Below are 20,439 nucleotides of genomic sequence, written 5' to 3'. Positions count from 1 at the left end.
ATGCAACCATGAACTGCGCTCTCCATGATAACGAGGAAGTATCAGTAAAGGATTAATTGATTTCTAGCCCTTGCATTATCTCCATAAATATATCCAGTAGTAAAGCTGAGAAATAAAAACCCGCCCTGTACAGCTATGATCAGCTGTTCGGCCGAGCTTTTGATGTTGTTACGGAAAGGCCGAAGCTGATCGGTTGGTTTTTGTCACATGACCTGCGGTGCGCTTGCGGCATTCTGAAAAGTTGAGATGTTTTCATCTCGCCGCAGCATTGGCGTGCCTGGAAAAAATGTCACTTCTGCCTACATTTGAAATGACGAATTTGCATACACAAAAAACTCTATGTGAACGGCCCCTTATATTGTTACACATGCGTTTTCTTTCTCGACTGTTTAAGTTCACTTAAAACGTAACTGACTGCATTTACTTAATCTCGCCAAGACCGGCATTTTGACATTATTTTGTGTGTATTTGACTATTTAATCGCAATACACAGCGAAAAAGAACTCAATTTAGTTCTGAGAGGCTGATTTATGTGTGTGCATTTGGGTGTGAGCACAAAATCTGCGGGATTGAGTAAAATTATGCACAATACGAGCAATCCCATGCCGAAATTCAAGCCCTAATATTCAAGCCTCAATATTCATCCGGAGCAAAAGGAACGAGTGAGTGAGGGGAGGCAGGTTGTGCATCAACTCGCTGTCGGAGAGATGAGGGAGCGAGAAAGCGCAACTGGTATCTATTTATCTATTCTGCGGAAAATGAGTATTGGAAGCATTTCAGATATTTCAGTATAGATATGCACATTTTAGGTAATATAATCTGACGACTTTTTGATTACTTCTAGATTATAGTTTTGGTCTAACTTGTTTATTACATTGATTTGAATAGGGTAATCTTGTACCACATACATATACATTTTCTATATATATATACAGTGAGGAAAATAAGTATTTGAACACCCTGCTATTTTGCAAGTTCTCCCACTTAGAAATCATGGAGGGGTCTGAAATTGTCATCGTAGGTGCATGTCCACTGTGAGAGACATAATCTAAAAAAAAAAAATCCAGAAATCACAGTGTATGATTTTTTAACTATTTATTTGTATGATACAGCTGCAAATAAGTATTTGAACACCTGAGAAAATCAATGTTAATATTTGGTACAGTAGCCTTTGTTTGCAATTACAGAGGTCAAACGTTTCCTGTAGTTTTTCACCAGGTTTGCACACACTGCAGGAGGGATTTTGGCCCACTCCTCCACACAGATCTTCTCTAGATCAGTCAGGTTTCTGGGCTGTCGCTGAGAAACACGGAGTTTGAGCTCCCTCCAAAGATTCTCTATTGGGTTTAGGTCTGGAGACTGGCTAGGCCACGCCAGAACCTTGATATGCTTCTTACAGAGCCACTCCTTGGTTATCCTGGCTGTTCTTCGGGTCATTGTCATGTTGGAAGACCCAGCCTCGACCCATCTTCAATGCTCTAACTGAGGGAAGGACGTTGTTCCCCAAAATCTCGCAATACATGGCCCCGGTCATCCTCTCCTTAATACAGTGCAGTCGCCCTGTCCCATGTGCAGAAAAACACCCCCAAAGCATGATGCTACCACCCCCATGCTTCACAGTAGGGATGGTGTTCTTCGGATGGTACTCATCATTCTTCTTCCTCCAAACACGTTTAGTGGAATTATGACCAAAAAGTTCTATTTTGGTCTCATCTGACCACATGACTTTCTCCCATGACTCCTCTGGATCATCCAAATGGTCATTGGCAAACTTAAGACGGGCCTTGACATGTGCTGGTTTAAGCAGGGGAGCCTTCCGTGCCATGCATGATTTCAAACCATGACGTCTTAGTGTATTACCAACAGTAACCTTGGAAACGGTGGTCCCAGCTCTTTTCAGGTCATTGACCAGCTCCTCCCGTGTAGTTCTGGGCTGATTTCTCACCTTTCTTAGGATCATTGAGACCCCACGAGGTGAGATCTTGCATGGAGCCCCAGTCCGAGGGAGATTGACAGTCATGTTTAGCTTCTTCCATTTTCTAATGATTGCTCCAACAGTGGACCTTTTTTCATCAAGCTGCTTGGCAATTTCCTCGTAGCCCTTTCCAGCCTTGTGGAGGTGTACAATTTTGTCTCTAGTGTCTTTGGACAGCTCTTTGGTCTTGGCCATGTTAGTAGTTGGATTCTTACTGATTGTATGGGGTGGACAGGTGTCTTTATGCAGCTAACGACCTCAAACAGGTGCATCTAATTTAGGATAATAAATGGAGTGGAGGTGGACATTTTAAAGGCAGACTAACAGGTCTTTGAGGGTCAGAATTCTAGCTGATAGACAGGTGTTCAAATACTTATTTGCAGCTGTATCATACAGATAAATAGTTAAAAAATCATATATTGTGATTTCTGGATTTTTTTTTTTACATTATGTCTCTCACAGTGGACATGCACCTACGATGACAATTTCAGACCCCTCCATGATTTCCAAGTGGGAGAACTTGCAAAATAGCAGGGTGTTCAAATACTTATTTTCCTCACTGTATATAGGATTTTCCCAATACGATTTTTTCCATCCACTTTTGGATTATTGCAAAAAACAAGCTCTGTGATCAACAAAAATTGATGATACTTGCACGTTTTGTCCATCAAGATAATTTTCACAGATGAACACAACTTTTATGAATGTTGAAGCGTAAATGCAGCTGCCAGAAGTTAAAAGCTAAAGGTAGGCTATCAACGAACTACACCACAGTCGTCGTCACCACCACTAAGCTTCCGACAACTCTTTCAGTTTCTAAAAACATTTTCCCAGAATGTTTGAGTTAGAATAGTTTATAAGAGCACAATTATAAGCATAACGAGGCTATAAAACCGGACTGAGCTTACCTTTTCGGCGTGATGACGTTTAGTCTCCCCGACAGCCTCTGTAGTCCCATTTAGCCACTTGTTAGCAACCTCCTTTTTCAAGACGCGTAACAGCTTTAAAAAAAATCACAAGTGGGGTAATATTGATGTAGTTTATGTCATAGAATAAAACGTGAAAGTGTCTTAAGTTTTTCACCACAGACCTTATTTCAGCCATTTAACCAAAATTTAACCCATTCAAAAAACCCATTGACTCCGGGACGAGGGAACTGGAAGTGCTAAAATGCTAACTCGCTTCTGCGTTTTGGCCTCCAAGGTGATGTCATACCTGCACCACTCTATAGGTCCCCTTTAAAATCTCAGGGGATACTTCAAGTAAATATTTTATTTTTAATTCAAAGAGGTTCGGGAATTTGTGTTTCATGTCAATACAAAATGACAATTTGTGCATTTTAATGTGTTTGAAAGGCAAATATATGTATACAATTGTATAATGTCTATATCTAAATGTACTGCCTGCTCAGTGATTGGCTTATGAAATCTGACTTCTTGAGTATCTGATGTTGAGTTAGAAACATAATGAAGTGTATTCTTATCCCTATCTTTCTCTCCATAAAGACCCCAACAACTTTCCACTATCCGAGACAAAATCCCTCGTAGCCATTGCATGAAATAATCTTGATGCAATATTAATGTTCCTTACCTTCATTCTCTTTCAACCTTCCTTTTTCTGAGATATTGGCTTCAAAGCCTGTTGTCCCTCATCACAGTCACAAAGAGTTGGTGGGGAAATACAGTTTGAAACTCTGAACATTAATACTTTATTCGCCTATTTTAAGGCTTTGAAGGTGGAGTGGACCCACACTAGCATATTTTGATATAACGGTCTCTGCTGAAGCATAAGTAATGCTCTTTAGCTTTGCCATTTCAGGTTAGTTCAGATCAGTAGTAGGTTATATTATTGCTTCTATAAGTTCTGTAAGTGTTTCAGTGAAGTCACATTGTTTTCCATCTGTTTCCTATATTTCTAGACCTATTCCTCAGCAGCTTAGACCCTATGATATGGTGCAGCATGATGTAATTGTGTCGCAGCTATCTGCAGATAAGGTAAAATGGATTTTTATTAAAGAAACCCTTTCTTTTGTACACTTTTTTTTTTGAAAGAGGAATTTCATTATTGCACTCTGCTCTTGAACATCTCTGGATAGAAAGGCAGAGCTCAAATAATTGAATGTGAAAGTATCCCTTGAATTGCCTTTGAGCCTCATATAAAGGGGATTTTTAATGAAAGAAAAGAGTTTAGACTTCAGTTTATCTGAAGAGAGGAGAAAAAGGGCCTCAGCATCTAGAACAGGGATGGGCAACTTCGGTCCTGGAGGGCCGCTGTCCTACAGAGTTTAGCTCCAACCCTTAAAAAAATCACCTGCCTGTAATTTTCTAGTAATCCTGAGGACCTTGATTAGCTTGTTCAGGTGTGTTTGATTAGGGTTGAAGCTAAACTCTGTAGGACAGTGGCCCTCCAGGACCGAAGTTGCCCATCCCTGATCTAGAAGAAGCCAACAAACTACACAGCTCAAATTTGCCAGACTGTCTTATGTTGCCTAATTCAGGACATTTTGTAAATAGTTACCCTTTTTGAACCAGAAAACTGGTACTCAGTTAGTTTAGAAACAGTTCTTTCTTTTGTTTAGGTGTAATAATGGCCATAAGAAGATTTGCAGAACTTACCAATATGACAGGCAAAGTGAGTAGCATTTTATGAATGGGTGAGTTGTCTACTTCACTGCAGTGAACAGTACATTTAATAGCTCTGTACTCCTACAAAATGAACAAATACATTGTAAAAAGTATCATATTCTGATGTTTTTTGTACATTTGAATTATTACCTTGGTCTTTGTAAGCCTTGTTTTTAGCAATGGATGGGGTTCTATGAAATTCACAATATTTTTTCTTAAATTATTTTTATATATATATATATATATATATATATATATATATATATATATATTAAATTCTCAATTGAATGAATTCATAATGAACTTAATAAACAAACTTTAAAAATGTAATAATATTTTTTTAATTAAGCATTTTACTTGGTTTGTTTAATCCAAAACATGTCAAATTCTGTTAAGTTTTGTTTGCATTTCATGATTTCATCTGCATTATTTTACAGGGTCCTATATAACTATATACTGTATGAGACCTGGTGTGCATCAAATATTGTGCACTACAACTAATGTTCTGTAGAATTAAACTGAAATGACCTGTGATTATTACTAGACCTCCATGATATTTAATATGTTAATATAAGTGCACCTGTAATGTTTAAGTAGGCAAGTAATAACCTCCAGTGGTTAATTCTCATTAGCACCATGACAAAGACCCCTCAGGCTGCTTTTCAAACCTACTTCCCTGATTGTTTCTTGCAACATTTTTTCCTCCTTCTCCTTCTCCTTCTCTCTCTTTCTCTCTCTCTCTCTCTCTCTCTCTCTCTCTCTCTCTCTCTCTCTCTCTATCTCTCTCTCTCTCTCTCTCTCTCTCTCACACACACTCTTTCTCTCTCACACACTCTTTTTCTCTCTCTCCTTTTCACTTTAACTAGGTTCTGAATTGTGTTCACTTGTAGGTTTTTGATGAGGAGTAGCATCAATCCCAGCTTTCTTCTAAAGGTTTTACATAAATGATCAGTACATGGTTTAGGGCGCTGTTCATTTTCTGATCCTTCTATCTTTTATTCAGTTTGGCGGCCCGTGGAAGCTCTGAAAAGTTGTAACACTCCATCTGAGAAGTGGATATTACTTATCAGACCATGTATAACTATTAGACCTGAATTCACAATTAGTTTCTGTTAGTCTCCCTTTGTCCGTTCGTCCGTCAATTGTTTGTTTGTTCGTTCGATCGATGATCGTTTGTTTTATATCTATCGTTCTTTTGTTCTGTCTGTTGTTCTCTCTCTCAGTAAAAGGTTGACATTGCCACAGATTTGCATGTTCACTCCACAAGAGGGACAGTGACATTTTCAGCATTGTAAGGGATGCTTTTGGCTGACATTTGTGAGCAATTTTATCATTTGAATGCATGTGACTCAGTTGGGTCTTAAGACTCATATGACTTCGTGTCTGCTAATATTTTTTTATATGTTAAAAAAGTCAGAGGACAGGTTTAACAGGTTTTAAAGTTACAGAAGTGGTCGTGGCTCCAGATGCTGAAAGATACATATTGTGAGACATTTCTAGCCTGAAGATCTGTGGGTTGCTGATTTGCCCATTTAAAATTTAGCTCATGAAGCTTTCCAGGTAATATTTTTCGCTGAGACTTGAAGGGCTTACATGATGTAAAGTTCTGAAGTGTTTTTTTGTGTGTTTTTTTTTCATTGCAGATGGGGGCATTATAAAGGTCAGACTGGTCTTGAGTGCTTGCCGCTTGCAAATTTAGCCACTTTGGAAGATTATCACTACCTTGAGAGATCTAATAATGATAGGTAGTCATTTTCAATAGCGTTTCTCAATTAGCATCCTGGCCCTGCTTGTGGGCAGCAGAGAATGAAAGGGCATTTCAACAAAATGTGTCTTTGACTTTTCCTCTAATTAGAGCAGCTAGAGGACTGGAATACTGTGATGTGTGTACTCTTTAGCAAATAGCTTGTTTTTTTTCTTGCCACTCTGATGACATGCCATTTCAGACCCTGATGGTGTGAAGTAGTATGAGGTCACAACATCCCACAAGATATTTTTCCTGGAAAGTGGAAATGTTTGCCATTTTTATGGAACAGTGCCATGCTTTGCAGAAATGCTTCACCGCTGAAGAAGTCGAGGATGAAGCAACACAAGCTACTGAACCAGACAACAAATGACATACTAAATATAGAGAACATCACAATTCTTACTGTAGTCTAGCAAAGTTAGACTTTTAAAGGGTTAGCTCACCCAAAAAATAAAATAAAAATATCACTCACCGTTAGGGATGGAAACGGTTAATCGATTATCGATTAATTGTCGACAAGAATTTACTCAATTAAATTAATTGTCGGCTAATTGAACATTGCGAACGTGACACGAGATTCTCGCGGGCGGCGAGAGACCCGACACAAACCTGAGGCGGCAAAAACGGAGTGGAGTGTGCGGGAGCATTTCAAATTTGAGGCGAAGGAGGACGAAAAGTGCCACCATTGCGCATATGCTTCAGTTATTGTGTGTGAGAGAGATCTCAGGACTGGTGGGAGCATACTGGCTTTAAATATTGGCTTTAACGAGGAGCAGTGGGTCCGACATTTTGTTGTGTACAACATGTTGTGTCAACGTTTGTCCACATTCCTCTCCTACGACGACACAACGTTTCGTCGGGTCATCCGTCCCTTTGCAGATGCGCGTGGGTTTCCCTCGTCATTAAACCGCGGAGACGTTGCCTAATGCCTCAGAAAATCCGAATGCATGCGTTTTTTTCCTGTTTACACAGTCATAGAACACATCGGATCTGTCTCACATGTGAGCAAAAAATCGGAATTTGGTCACATTTCACTGACAGTGTAAACAAGGGACGCCCTCTAATTTTACTGTCACCTTCCTCAGGGATGATTTAAATTGTGTTCAGTTCTATATTTTAAGTTTCCAGGTCTAGTAATCTTACTGTTACCTTTCTCAGACCAAGGGGGATTATAAGTGCTGCTACTGCTAATGTTTCAAGTTTTTCATTCAAGTAGTTTAACAGATAGATTATTATGTAGGCTTAATATTGTAGGCTAAGCCTACCCATGTAGATTTTTATTTAAAATTTATTTTATGTTGCTTAATGTTTCACATGCAACAGGTGAGCCAGTGCACAATTATTTTTTATGTATTTTAATTTTCTGTAGATAATTTATTTTGTTAAACTACATAAATGCCATTATCTGTACCGTATCCCAACTGTTACAATAAAACATCAATTGAGCAATATAACATGCATTTTTATTCAGTAGCCTATAAGCAATATTTAGCTTTTTATGTTAAAGACACTATTGATACGGTGAGAAATTTACATTCTCAGGAAAATAGCCGCTTATCAGTTAATCGTTAATCGATCGATAAGGTCAATCAATTAATGATTAATGAATTAATCGATAATTTGCATCCCTATCACCGTCATGTCCTTCCAAACACGTAAGACTTTTCATTGTATTTTCAAGAAACACAAATGAAGTTATTTAAAAGGCACACTGTGCAGTTTCCGTTTTTCTCAAACAGCGACCCCTAGAGTCGCTGTGGAGTACTTGTATTTAACGTTACTGTCGTAAATACCACTTACGCAGAGCAGTCTCTGCACTCTTCTGACTGCGCTTTCTTTGTTTTCTTCGCCGACTATGATTCACATCTGAAATGCGTGTTAGTGTCTTCCATAGAGGTTGCTTCATATGTTGTTGATGTATGTGACGTCGTGCTGTAAAGCAAGTCGTGATTCTCGCGAGATTTGTCGGGACGCCACCTCTCAAACTTGCATTGCTGGTTTTGCCAGCCCGACATTATTTCGAAGCTGTTATATTAAGGTACAAATCTTGCATAGTGTGCCTTTAAATTAAATCTGAGAGATTTGTGTCCCTACATTGAAAGTCCACGCAACTACCACTTTGTCACTTCAAAATGTTCATAAAGAAATCATAAAACTAATCCATATGAATTGAGCAGTGTAGTCCAAATTTTCTGAAGAGACTCAATCGCTTTATATGATGAAGAGATTGAATTTAGGCATTTATTCACATATAAATATTGTCAATGGAGGGACATTTTTTCATGAGAATATCTTCATTTGTGTTTTGAAGATTACCGAAAGTCTTACTGGTTTGAAACGACGTGAGGGTGAGTAAATGATGACAGAATTTTCCTTTTTGGGTGAACAACTATCCCTTTAATTGGCATAAACTCTCAACCATATAGGCTATGATTTGAGCAAAAGTAGCTATTGTTCGAGATACAAGTAAATAAGCCATATGGATGTTGGCAGTAACATTCTTTATACTTAAAATTTACTTTTTATAATTATGCCTTTTTGTAGTTTTGCAGACTGGAAACAGGCATAAAAGGCAAAGTAATACCGCTAACAATGAGTAAATTTTGACAAGACCTTGACAGAATAATTGGTTAAGAACCGCTGTGTTCAATGACATGTAGCCTAATAAGTTTCCTTCACATTTAGTATGATGAAGGAGTGCGAGAGATACGTGACAGCTGAAAGTTGACAATTGGGCATTTGAAGTGTCTCACCACGTGTCAAACTGCAAAAAGTCAAAGCAACATAAAAGACAGATTTTGAAGGGTGTGCGAATGTTACCAACTGCTAGTGAGAGTTTGTTATCATCATTAGAGAGCAATTGACTTTAACTTTGGATGACAGTTAGACTTGATGACTTGAAGATGTGTTTAAAAAACGAATTAATAATGGATATTTTGAGTTTTTGACCCTTTCAAATCTTTGCTTTTTAATAATTTTCTTTTATAGCGACAATAGCAAGAGGACAGGAATGGCATCAACACATAAAACAGGCTGTATTCAAACCTACAACACCTATGTGAGCACCATAGCTCAACAACATGACTTTTGAGACAGCCTAGTCTACATTTAACAAAGGCATGAGTATACACATTTTAAACCCATTCCAACTTCTTCAGCTGAGCTTGTTAAGCCACATTCTACACTTTCTACGGATGTTTCCGGTCGGTCTGACCTTGCCACCTCAGACTAGAAGAGTTGTTCCTTTGCAGCAGTTATTCAGACTCCCCACAGTACAGAGTCTCTCTCTCTTTCTCTCTCTCCTCTAATTAAGATGCTCCTGTGGGCATGCTGCCTGTATTACTGCCTAAGCGCTCTTCCCTCCCCTCACTCCTTGGAGAGGGAAGATACATTGTCTGCTGTTCACACAGGTTATGCCTCAAAGAGAAAAATCCATTCCTGGGCCAATCTCTTTGAAGACACTGCAATCAATTAGATCTTCCCTAGCAAGAATTCTACGAAATATTGGCGTATTACATGGTTACATTTTTAATAATAATTTTTATTTTTTTACTAGTCATGAGTCTCTGAAGTGACCTTAATATGGTGATGGTGGTTCTAGATATTTACTTGCCCAGCACAAGGAATTTAAAGGGTTAATGCCAATATTTACTTACTCGCATATCATTCCAAACCTATTTTCTGTTAAGTCGAGCACAAGTATAATTTTTTTTAAGAATCGTCACTAGTGAATTTAACTCTTCTGGTTCTTATTCAGGTTCCATTAACAATTGTCTCTAACTATATATTAAAACATTTAACACATAAGAATGTGGTAAAATATTTCGTTTTACATTTCGTTTTTGTTTTTGTTTTTTGGGTTCACTAACTAGCTGATTAATGTAACAATGATTTTTAGCACTGTGGATTCAGTAGCAGTCTGGCTTTTGGATACTTGACAGATGTGGTTACAATGAACTGCTTAAAGTTGCTTAAAAAATGACTACTTTTCTGTTACACATGAAAATCGTTTGGAACTACATGAGGTGAATGATGACAGAATTTTCATTTTTTGGTAAACTATTCCATTAAATAAATATTCTCTGGTTTCTTCTTTACTTTGGCAATGCATTTCTTCCCCCTAAGTCATTCAGCTCAGAAAATGATGTGACATCATCTACTTGATTGTTCTAATGAGAGAGGACTGTATTCCACAGCAGTTAATAGACTGTATTAGTTCATTACTTATGGTTTGGCATGAATGGTATCAAATGGTACCGTCCTGTATAACATTGTCCTGAATGAATGCTATATTCATGTAGTGTAACATGGTATTTACTAGGGGTGTAACGGTACGTGTATTCGTACCGGACCGTTTCGGTACAGGGCTTTCGGTTCGGTGCACGTGTGTACCGAATGACCGAATGCAATATTTTGTGTGCGGAACATAGGTACATTTTCGTGTTTCCACACGAACATATTAAGTGGCGGAAGTCTCCGCGTTCAGCGCAAATCCCGCCCTGCAGCTGATTCTAAAGTTTTACCAGAGCCCGTCTGCCTTATTAGACATTCTCTGGTTTTACCCGTCGTCACTGTAACCTAAACCAATGAAATCGACTGCAGGGCGAAAAAAAGCTTTTCCGCTCCGTGTGCGCCGCCGCACTCTCCGTTCCGTCTGTGTGTGTGTGTCTGCGCGCTGCGCTCTCTGCTCAATGTTCAATGTTCGACTCCGTGTTTGCGCTGCGCGTTCTGCTCTGTCGTTAACGGCCCAAACACTCCAATCATGGACCGATCACGCACTGGAAAAGCAAAGTCCGCTCAAATAAGGTGAAATTTCTCAGTAGTAGACTTCTGTTTGCTGAGCTGGTATAGTCATGCTGGCAACAATGGTAAAATGACCTGCTCTGATCACATGCTCTGGTAATAATAGCTTTGTAGGACTATATTTTATTTTGATAATTAGTAAAAAAAAATATAATAAAAAAAAAAATCTTAAATTGATTATGTTGATTGATTATTGAAAAATAATAATACATTGATATATTTATGTTTAATATTATTTTAATATAGGGCTATTTTCTGTTCCCTTTTCCCCCGGTGTTTCATTTAATTAGGTGATTCTAAGTTTAGGCCTAATTATTGATGATTACAAGCTTGGAGGAATTGCAATTAATTACAGCAAATTGTGCAATTAATTAGTTCATTTTTTTTAATCGATTCCCAGCCTTAATTTTTAAATATAAGCAGGCCTACAAGCTGGGATTGGTAATGCTGCACTGTAATCATAGTTATTTATTTATATTTTTCATTAAATTTATTATGTGATATTGGTTTTGCTTTGCAGCAGTATTTTATTTCTTATTCTTTTTTTTATTTTATATATATTTTATTATATTTTATTAAAAAGTGTAAACAAATTGTTAAAAAAAAGTTTATAGTAATAAACAACCTGCAGTTTAATGTTTGCATTTCTTTCCCTTACTGTACCGAAAATAAACCGAACCGTGACTTTAAAACCGAGGTACGTACCGAACCGTGATTTTTGCGTACCGTTACACCCCTAGTATTTACACATGGTATGCCGGGGTATTTTGAAAAAATATAATGGCGCTAACATGTTAATTTCCAAAAAGCCATAATAGTATCATGGTACTTTTTCTTATTGTTTATAGGATTAATACATATGCATTAAGATTCTGTACATTATGTACTGTAAAATAAATCTATTTTAGATCATGAGTTAAAGTTTTGTGAGCTTTGTCATTTACATCTTCCTTGTTTAAGTTCTTTGACATGAACTAACTGCAGACATTTTAGCTGCACGCTGACATAGATTTAACACAACACACTATTGCATAGAACACAGTAAACTCAGTTCAGACAGAGAGAAAGAGGAGCCTGATAACAAATGTATTCTGACTTAGCTCACCTTTGATGTCAGTCCCACAAATCCAAGGTGCTTTGAGCATGTCTGTCCTTGAAGTCGAAGCAGAGAAGAGTCCCTTGTGGGAAAGATATTGTAATCCTTAGCCGAATAAGAGTGTTGAAGAATTGTTTTGTGAAAAGAGTTTCAGAAATTACCCCTGAGTCTTTGCAGTGCTGCTCGAAGATCATAGAGAAATAAAGAAAATATGACAACGAAATTAAAATATTTATTTTATTTTTTAATTAATTTTTTAATGGGTTTGTCTGGGTTTGCCTTTTAAGTTGCTGATGTTGACATGTAGATGATTTTGACTCAAAAATCAAGTTGTTGATGCCCGTGCTTTTGCCTGCGCAAACTGAACATGCTGCTTAGTTGAAGATTCATAGCTGCTTTCCACTGAAGAAAAAACAAACTCAATGAACCTTTTTAACCAATTTATAAATTGACAGGGAAACAGGACCTGTGGGATTGGGACATGACACAAGTCAGATTCGATCTCGGGTCACCTGCAAAAGCGGCGCTGCACGTGTCTTAGCTTACTTGCTTACCACCAGGCCACATTTCTTACTAAATTCCCTCATGAATAGAGGTTCAGCATTATGCAGATCTTAATTTGTGGAACGCTTATGAGTAAATACAATGCTGTGGCGTTGCTCTGTAATGAGGAGAAGAGAAGCTATTTATAACACTGAAGTAAACAATCCAAAGCCATGCATCCCAGCTCTTCACGTTCTCAGCTTGAACCCTGAGGGGGGGAGTGTGTGGTTGCACAGACTCACAGTTGTAATATGTAAATAAACCTGCTAATGATGCAGCGTGGATTGGCCCTACCGCATGTGTTTGATGCGTGTGTGTTGTCGTCTCTCTTGCAGCTGCTGTATCAGGCAGAGGTTCTTGGGAGGAGAGCTCCAGTTCCTGTCAGCCCTCTCTAACAGCCTTAACCACCACGTCCACACGCACACCAACTGCCTGGCCGACATCAAAGGTACCCTCCCAAACGTCTGTCTGCTTTTCGCTTTCTCCCCTTCATTACTGCACATCATTTCGCCAGTCGCACCACTTTGTCTGTTCCTTCATCATCGTACTATGAAAGGGGATGAATGCTTTTCTTTTGCAGCTTTGACTGCAAAGTAGTCATAATGCAGTTAAATGTATCAGTATATAAAAATGCATACAACATATGTTTGATGATGCCATATCTTAAGGTATATAAGGGAGGATGTTGGTATTTAGAGTGACGCATGTATGTGTCTTATGTGTTGGAAACAATTTATTGGTTTCTTTCACCGTACATGTACGCTGGTGTTGAATGAACGGATATGAGTGGGCGGTTATCAATTCACTCTCTATGAGGGGTGAGTGGCAGGATCGCACAGGGGATTGTGGGATTGACAGCGAAGTGTCAGAAAGTTTGAAAAACTCAATTGAATGCAAATGACATGCAAAAATGATAGATAGTCAATTTATATGAGTAACAGCCAGTGATGTCTGTCATATTTTCAAAATCTGCTGATTTGCGCTGAATTGCTATATATATATATATATATATATATATCTTGTAAAAATGGCTATAATATTATCTTAGTGAGCATAAGAGAGATCTTTAAAAACATAAAAAAATTACTGAACCCAAACTTTTGAATGTTAGCGCACAGTAGTAAATATATATATATATATGCCGTGACGAGTTTGCCTGGGATTTCGAGATCGCCCAAAATGTCCGGGATTCGGCTTTTGCGTTCTACAGTCGCCATTCATTATGTTTACTGTGGCGAGCAGGACGAGGCTGAGGGCCGCGGGAGAACGGCGCGAGGCCGGTGGCGTCATTACTGAGACGCGCCAGTCTCGTATCTCTCACGGAGGAACGGGAATTTTCTTAGCAATGTTAAAACGCACATGAACCGATCACTTGTTTAGCGTTCATGTAAACACTACACTCAGATTCACCAATCGGAATGAATTCAGTTAGATTGAAACAACAGGTGTGCATGTAAACAATGAATGGCGACTGCAGAAAGCAAAAGCCGAATCCCGGACATTTTGAACGATCTCATCCGGGAAAAGGAGGATGGTAACCCCTACTACTCAGCTTTCTCCTACTACTCAGCTTTCTCCACAGATTTTTTTCCAGATAAAAAATACATAAATCTCTCCTCTCAGGGGGATATGAGGGTGGAAAGCACGGTAATTTGAAAATACTACAGGTTTTCTACTAATACAAAGCTTAATGCTAAATCCTGAAGTATCCCTTTAAGCTTAAACCTAATCTGTGAAACCGGGGAATAAAGTTGTACTTCCTGTTTTAGGTTTGTAGTCTAAAGGATATGGCATGCAGTTAACCTACACAAAATGTAAATATTATTAATTTAATTTATAATTGTGAATGTAATTTCAATTCTAATTTTTGTTATAAATGTGACAGACCGTTTTGACTAGTGAACATAGCGTGATGTATCTTTTTTTCTCTCATTTTACTGGCCTCCCTATTCTCTGAGTATAATCAGTTGGTGAAGATGTATAATTCTGTGTGAAATGTGTATAGCCTACTCTCTGTAAATAAGTACAATGAAGATGCATCCTCTTTGAGAGGCTTTGAGAGGCTTCTCACATTCTGAGTCAGTTCAAAAAACAAAGACTTGGAAAAAAATGAGGGATAAACAGCTTTTCATAGTGCTAGCTGCTTTGAATCCCAAATTCAAGGCGATATTGACTATGACAGTATAGATTTTCACAGCAAAATGATGAAGCAGTTTTCAATACACTTTTAAAATATACTTTATTAAGGATCTTTACCGTTACAACCTCTAAGACGTTCGTTCATCTTCAAAACACAAATGAAGTTATTTGAATGAAACCTGAGAGATTTCTGTCCCTCCATTAAAAGTCTATTCACTCAAAGCTTTGGCACTACAAAAAGTTCCTAAAAAGATTGTGAATGATATTTGTACATTGAAAGCTATATGGCTATATGGGTTTGGTATGACATGAGGGTGAGTAAACAATTTTCATTTTTGAGTGAGCTACCCTAGTTAAGTTCTAAAAAATGTTCTGCTGTTTTTGTATTTTTAGCTTGGATTAGGGAGCTTCGGTCATTCATATACTGTAAATGAGAGTTACTGTATAATTTGAATTGCACACTTAATCCACAGTAAATCCTAGAGATCTTCTGTAAACTGTAACATACTGTACTGTCTTTAAATTCGAACGAATTTTAATTCCCTCTTAGGGCTCCCCTTTTGTCACGTTGTGCTTGGAACAAAATATATTAGATTAACGAAAAGCACCAGCCCAGAAATTCATCATAAGTGCCGTGACACATAACGCAGCACGGCTCAACCTTTGAGGTTGTTAACGTCCCTTTGTTTAAATTTGAGTGATTGAGCTTAATACATCCCTAATTTGGTATCTAAACTCAGTTGGAGAGGAGCAGATGAGTGTTAAAATGGGACCAGGTGCTCTTGAGGGCCTTGTCTTTGGTCTTCTTTACACTTAGCTGGAGCTCTTGGTCCAGGATCAGCCTCCCTCTACCCAATTCTCCACCCAGCACACTTTAAACGTGCAAAACTGATCGCTGAACAGCATCAAATGAGGATTTTCATTACTCTACGGACCCTGCACACACAGATGGGCCTCAGGTGGAGCTGGACTGGTGATTTATTTATGTTGGACCTCTGCCCCCAGAGGAGAAATGAGAGGGTTTATCTTTTTGAAGAGGGGATTGGCTGGGGTTAATGAAATGAGACCATTCTCTAATTGGGGGGGTGTTTCTGTTCCCACCAGTTTTTTGTCTAGTTGCCCCCTCCTTATTTGTCTGCAGCAACCATGCGTTAGTGTTGCTTGCTATGGAGGCACAACTCATCCCTTTTTTTGCTGCAGACATGAATGATAACATAAAAAAAGCAGCATTTAGGCTTATTATGTTTGTTCAGAAATCATCAGGCCAACTCCAACAATGTGTAGGCAAGTTTTGGATGATACAAATCTAGTTAATACTTTCTGGGCCTTGTTATATATCCGCCTTTCTCTGTGTTTCATAAGCTTTGTATTGTTTCAGGTTTTTGGGGTTGAGGTGTAGCAGGTCTGTGCACTGTAAACACAATTGTCCTAATGTTTTCTCACCTTAACAGAAGCGAAGTTAGTGTTTCCTGTGTTGGCTACTGTATGTACCATAGGTGTTCCCCAACCCCGGATGGATTTGTTGTTGAGGATTTTTCAAGCCGGGGTTTTTAAATGCTCTGCTGCTGCTTCATCTCTTCTCTGGAACCACGCAGAAAGCTCTGACTGCGTTTGTAAATTTATTACAAAGCTATTTTTAGCACTGGGGTTTAATGTATTTATCCCTGAGGAAAAACACTGTGCCAGCACAAGCACAGTTCATGTTATTTGTCTCCAGGAATAAAAAACAGTTCTGCCCATTAGTAATTGCTACTAAATCCTATATGTATTGTGTACTTTTTTATTTAGCCTATTTATTTTGTTGACACAACCAATTACAAATTTGTCAATTATCAGGCACTTTTAATCAAAACAGTGTTACAGGCACCGTCTCCCTGTAAGGACATATTGGTGATAGTTCAAAAAGCGATAGTTCACCTAAAAATAAAACAATTCTGTCATTATTGCGACTCACCCTTATGTGATTTCAAACCTTTATGACTTTCTTGCTACTGTGGAGCAAAAAATAAGATTCTTCTTTGCAATGAGTGTTAGGCCTAATTGGTTTCAAATGTAGTTTGGACCCCAGCGTTCTTTATCTTTTGTGTTCCGCAGAAGATAGAAAGTCGTACAGGTTTGGAGTCTAGTAAATGACATAATTTTCATATTTGTGTGTACTATCCTTTTAAGTGCCTTTTAACTGCCTTGTTGGAAAATCGGTACATTCATCTTTGTTAATCTGTAGTACAATCATTAGATCAGGTAACCATATTGCCATCAGTGCAGCAAAGCTCTTTGTAAGGTTAATGCAGCATACAGATGGGATATTCCTGTAGGAACAGTTAGCTGTCAATGAACTGTTCTTTTTTTTTTCCTCCAGACTATTAGCAAAACCAGCTCCAAACCAGACGTGGAATGCTTCACTACTTTTAAATATTTTAAGTGCAGTTCAATGGCTGGTGGTCGTGAGAAGTGCAGTGGGCATGTCTGGCATGCTTGTCATTCTCCTGCAGTTATTCAGAGAGGCAGAGACCTATTTCCCATCTGCCTCTGTACTCCCTGAAATAGGGAGTATGGGAGAGGCAGCTTCTGTAATCCTAAAGCAGGGGTTCATCATCATAAACGCCTCATCATCATAGCTCAGTTAATCCCATGATGAGAGCACTGTGCCCCTCTATACACTGTGAAGATTTTGATAGCTGGTCTTAATTGAGGGTTTGGGCAACATCTCATTTACTTTCTCTGTTTAATTTTGAATAGTATTATTATATAGCAATAAAGTAATTCACATATACATTGTTAGTAAAGCTCTCAAAATGTGTATTAGTTGTCAAAATGAAATAGTTGTGTTTGCTAAGGCAAGTCACTAATGCTATTGTTTAGAGCTGCACGATTATTTTTGTTTGTGGATTTTTTCTTTTGTTTAAAATAGAGATTACGATTCTGAATAGACAACTAATCAAAATAGCATGTTTACTAGAGCTTTTGACAAAATGTTAATTGCTGCATATAATTTAAAGATATTTATTAACTTGAATTAATTACTCTCTTTAAAAAATGGGTTGAAGGAATAATTCAATGATTCACTCATAAAGACTTCCCTTGTTTCACTACCGGATGAATAAGAGTTTTTGGAACAAATCTCTTGAATGAATGATTCAATGACAAATACATTTTTAACAGTCACTTGTCTCCACCTACTGGTGTAATGATGTAAGGCAAGGCAAGTTTTTATGTAATTGAAACAATCTTAATTTTGAAGCATCAAGTTACTTTCAAAAGGTGATTTACTCTGTTGAACGCTACCGTAGACATCAGTGTTTCAGCATGTGCTGCAGACATGAAAATTGTGAATTATTATTTTTGAGTAGGGGTTTTCTATTGCTTTTCTAAGCGATTAGACTGAAAATTTCATTGGGCAGACAGAAAATGGCATAAAAAATAATTTAGACTTGAAGCATGGATCCAAGCCATACTGACAGACAGGCAGGCAGATAGATAGATAGATAGATGGATGGATGGATGGATGGATGGATGGATGGATGGATGGATGGATGGGTGGGTGGGTGGGTGGATGGATGGATGGATGGATGGGTGGGTGGGTACTAGATGAAATTCAGTAGACCAGGCTGGCAGAACAGCTCATTTCCTAAAACCTGATCCGTTGATCAGATCTCACTGTTTACATCTTAGATATCACATCCCACATTTTTATTGATTGGAATTTTTCATGATAAGCTATCACATTTGTGTAAACGTGTCTTATCTAGCAGATAAATATAATCTCGGGTTATTTTCCAGAGGCAGGAGCAACAGCAGAGGCAGATCAGCTCGCTCCCTTTGCTAGACTTCGAGTGGTCGCTCTTTATACCCAGAACAAGACTGTGGTACAATGCCTTGACGTTAGAGCTGTGTCAGAATAGCTCTTAAGATAAATAAATGATCAGCCAGAAACAAACATCAAAGCCTGTGTGTGTACTGTGCTGCGCTTCAAAGGGAATAGGACCTTCACACCCACTGTTCTATAGAGAATAGCATGTTTGTGTTATTGTGTGTCTCCATTTCTGGTTTTGGTTTAATAGAGAATGAAAAACAACAACTGAATAATGCTTTTAGTAAATATTAATATGCACCGGCCCTCTTTTCCCGTCTTTACTCCATCCGGGCCCCTTTGTCTCCGTACACCTGTCCCCTGACAGCCCAATCCAATCTACTTTGCTCAAAGTCAGCGAGTGAGGTTTCAATAGTCATTTATCATTCTCTAGCATCTTCTCATTTATTTTTTTATCTTCATCCTCTTTAAATCCCCAGCAACCGAAGCAGAATTCTGTCTATTATGTTTATAATGTCAGAGTGTTATCTAACCTGTGATTTCTTCTGTCTTTCGTTCCCTCTGCAGCCAGCTCTCGCTCTCTCTTTACTCGCCGCTGGGCACATCTCCTCCCGTCTGTCCTTATAGGGGGATGTCTCTCCTCTAACTGCCTCTCTCTCAACTAACTGCTAGGTGTGTATGCAGGTGAATGGTGATTTAGAGTCTGGCATGCCTATTTGTATTGTGTGTGGTGAATTTAGTTCTGGAACTATTTGTTTTGTGTCATGTGGTTGATAAATGCAGAAATGCAAAAGTATCACCCTTCCCATAAAGGACTGTCTGCTCTAAGTACAGTGCAATTTGACCCCTCATCTGCAGCATGTGGAGTTACATAGTCAGTATTAAAGGGATAGTGAAGCCACAAATGTATATTTTGAATTGATTTACTCTCCATCCTGTCATTCCAAATAAGAGTGATTTTCTTATGTGGAACACAAAAAGAGATCAAGAAAATGGATTCACTTCCAAACAGTGCAAGTGGAGGACCAGGGGCTGGCAAAAAAGACAAAAAAGCACCATAAAGGTGGTCCATACGGGGCAGCACTAGGGGTTGGCTTCCGGACCTAAGCCTATTTTTAGTAAGACTCTGAAGCCCGGTTTCACAGACAGGGCTTAGAATAAGACAGGATTATAGGCTTTAGTTCAGTTAGGACATTTAAGTAGTTTTTATAAATGTGCCTTAGGAAAAAACATTACTGGTGTGCATCTTGAGACAAAGCAATGGCACTGACCTATTTTAAGAAATGTAAATTGCTTTCAGTTAAAACTCCTCCAAACATGCATTTTAGTCTGGGACTAAGCTTAAGCCTTGTCTATGAAATTGGGGGTAAATGTTTTTATTCTGATTATTATAATAATTATATTTTCTCTTAATAAAAACATACAGTTTTCATGTCAGGTACTTTCAGTGTTAAAATCTGCTCTAAGAATTAGACATTGTTTAGCATAAAGTTTGTTTTATATTTTAAACTATTACAAAACTACGCTTATATTTTGACAACAACAAACCATAAAGGGGCAAAACCTATTGTGTTTTTCTAGTCTTTTTATTTATTTATTTTTAAATCAGCTGAGATAGTTAGTGGGACCTTTTAGTTTTATCCCTAGATCTATTCAAAAAATTATACCTTGCAGATTTTATAGACTAGAACACTCTAATAT

General features: G+C 38.2%; 1 protein-coding gene across 19 annotated transcripts in view; it reads left to right on the top strand.

The window, feature by feature from the left end:
- The window catches only part of arvcfb (ARVCF delta catenin family member b), a 199,531-nt gene that overhangs the window by 64,936 nt on the left and 114,156 nt on the right, over positions 1-20,439 (top strand). For 11 of the 19 annotated variants that reach the window (XM_084115215.1, XM_084115260.1, XM_084115263.1 and 8 more), the window contains exons 2-3: positions 13,124-13,236; positions 19,306-19,410. Coding sequence is in view for 1 of the 19 variants with exons in the window: in XM_084115218.1 (XP_083971344.1) it covers positions 13,124-13,236 (113 nt within the window). In the remaining 18 variants the exon portion in view is untranslated. The remainder of the gene's footprint in view (positions 1-13,123; positions 13,237-19,305; positions 19,411-20,439) is intronic. The other 8 variants (XM_084115230.1, XM_084115226.1, XM_084115239.1 and 5 more) reach the window with 1 other exon arrangement.

This window comes from Abramis brama (genome assembly GCF_963993115.1).
Source record: "Abramis brama genome assembly, chromosome: 5".
Lineage (NCBI taxonomy): Eukaryota > Metazoa > Chordata > Actinopteri > Cypriniformes > Leuciscidae > Abramis > Abramis brama.
This window is presented reverse-complemented; position numbering and strand designations above follow the sequence as displayed.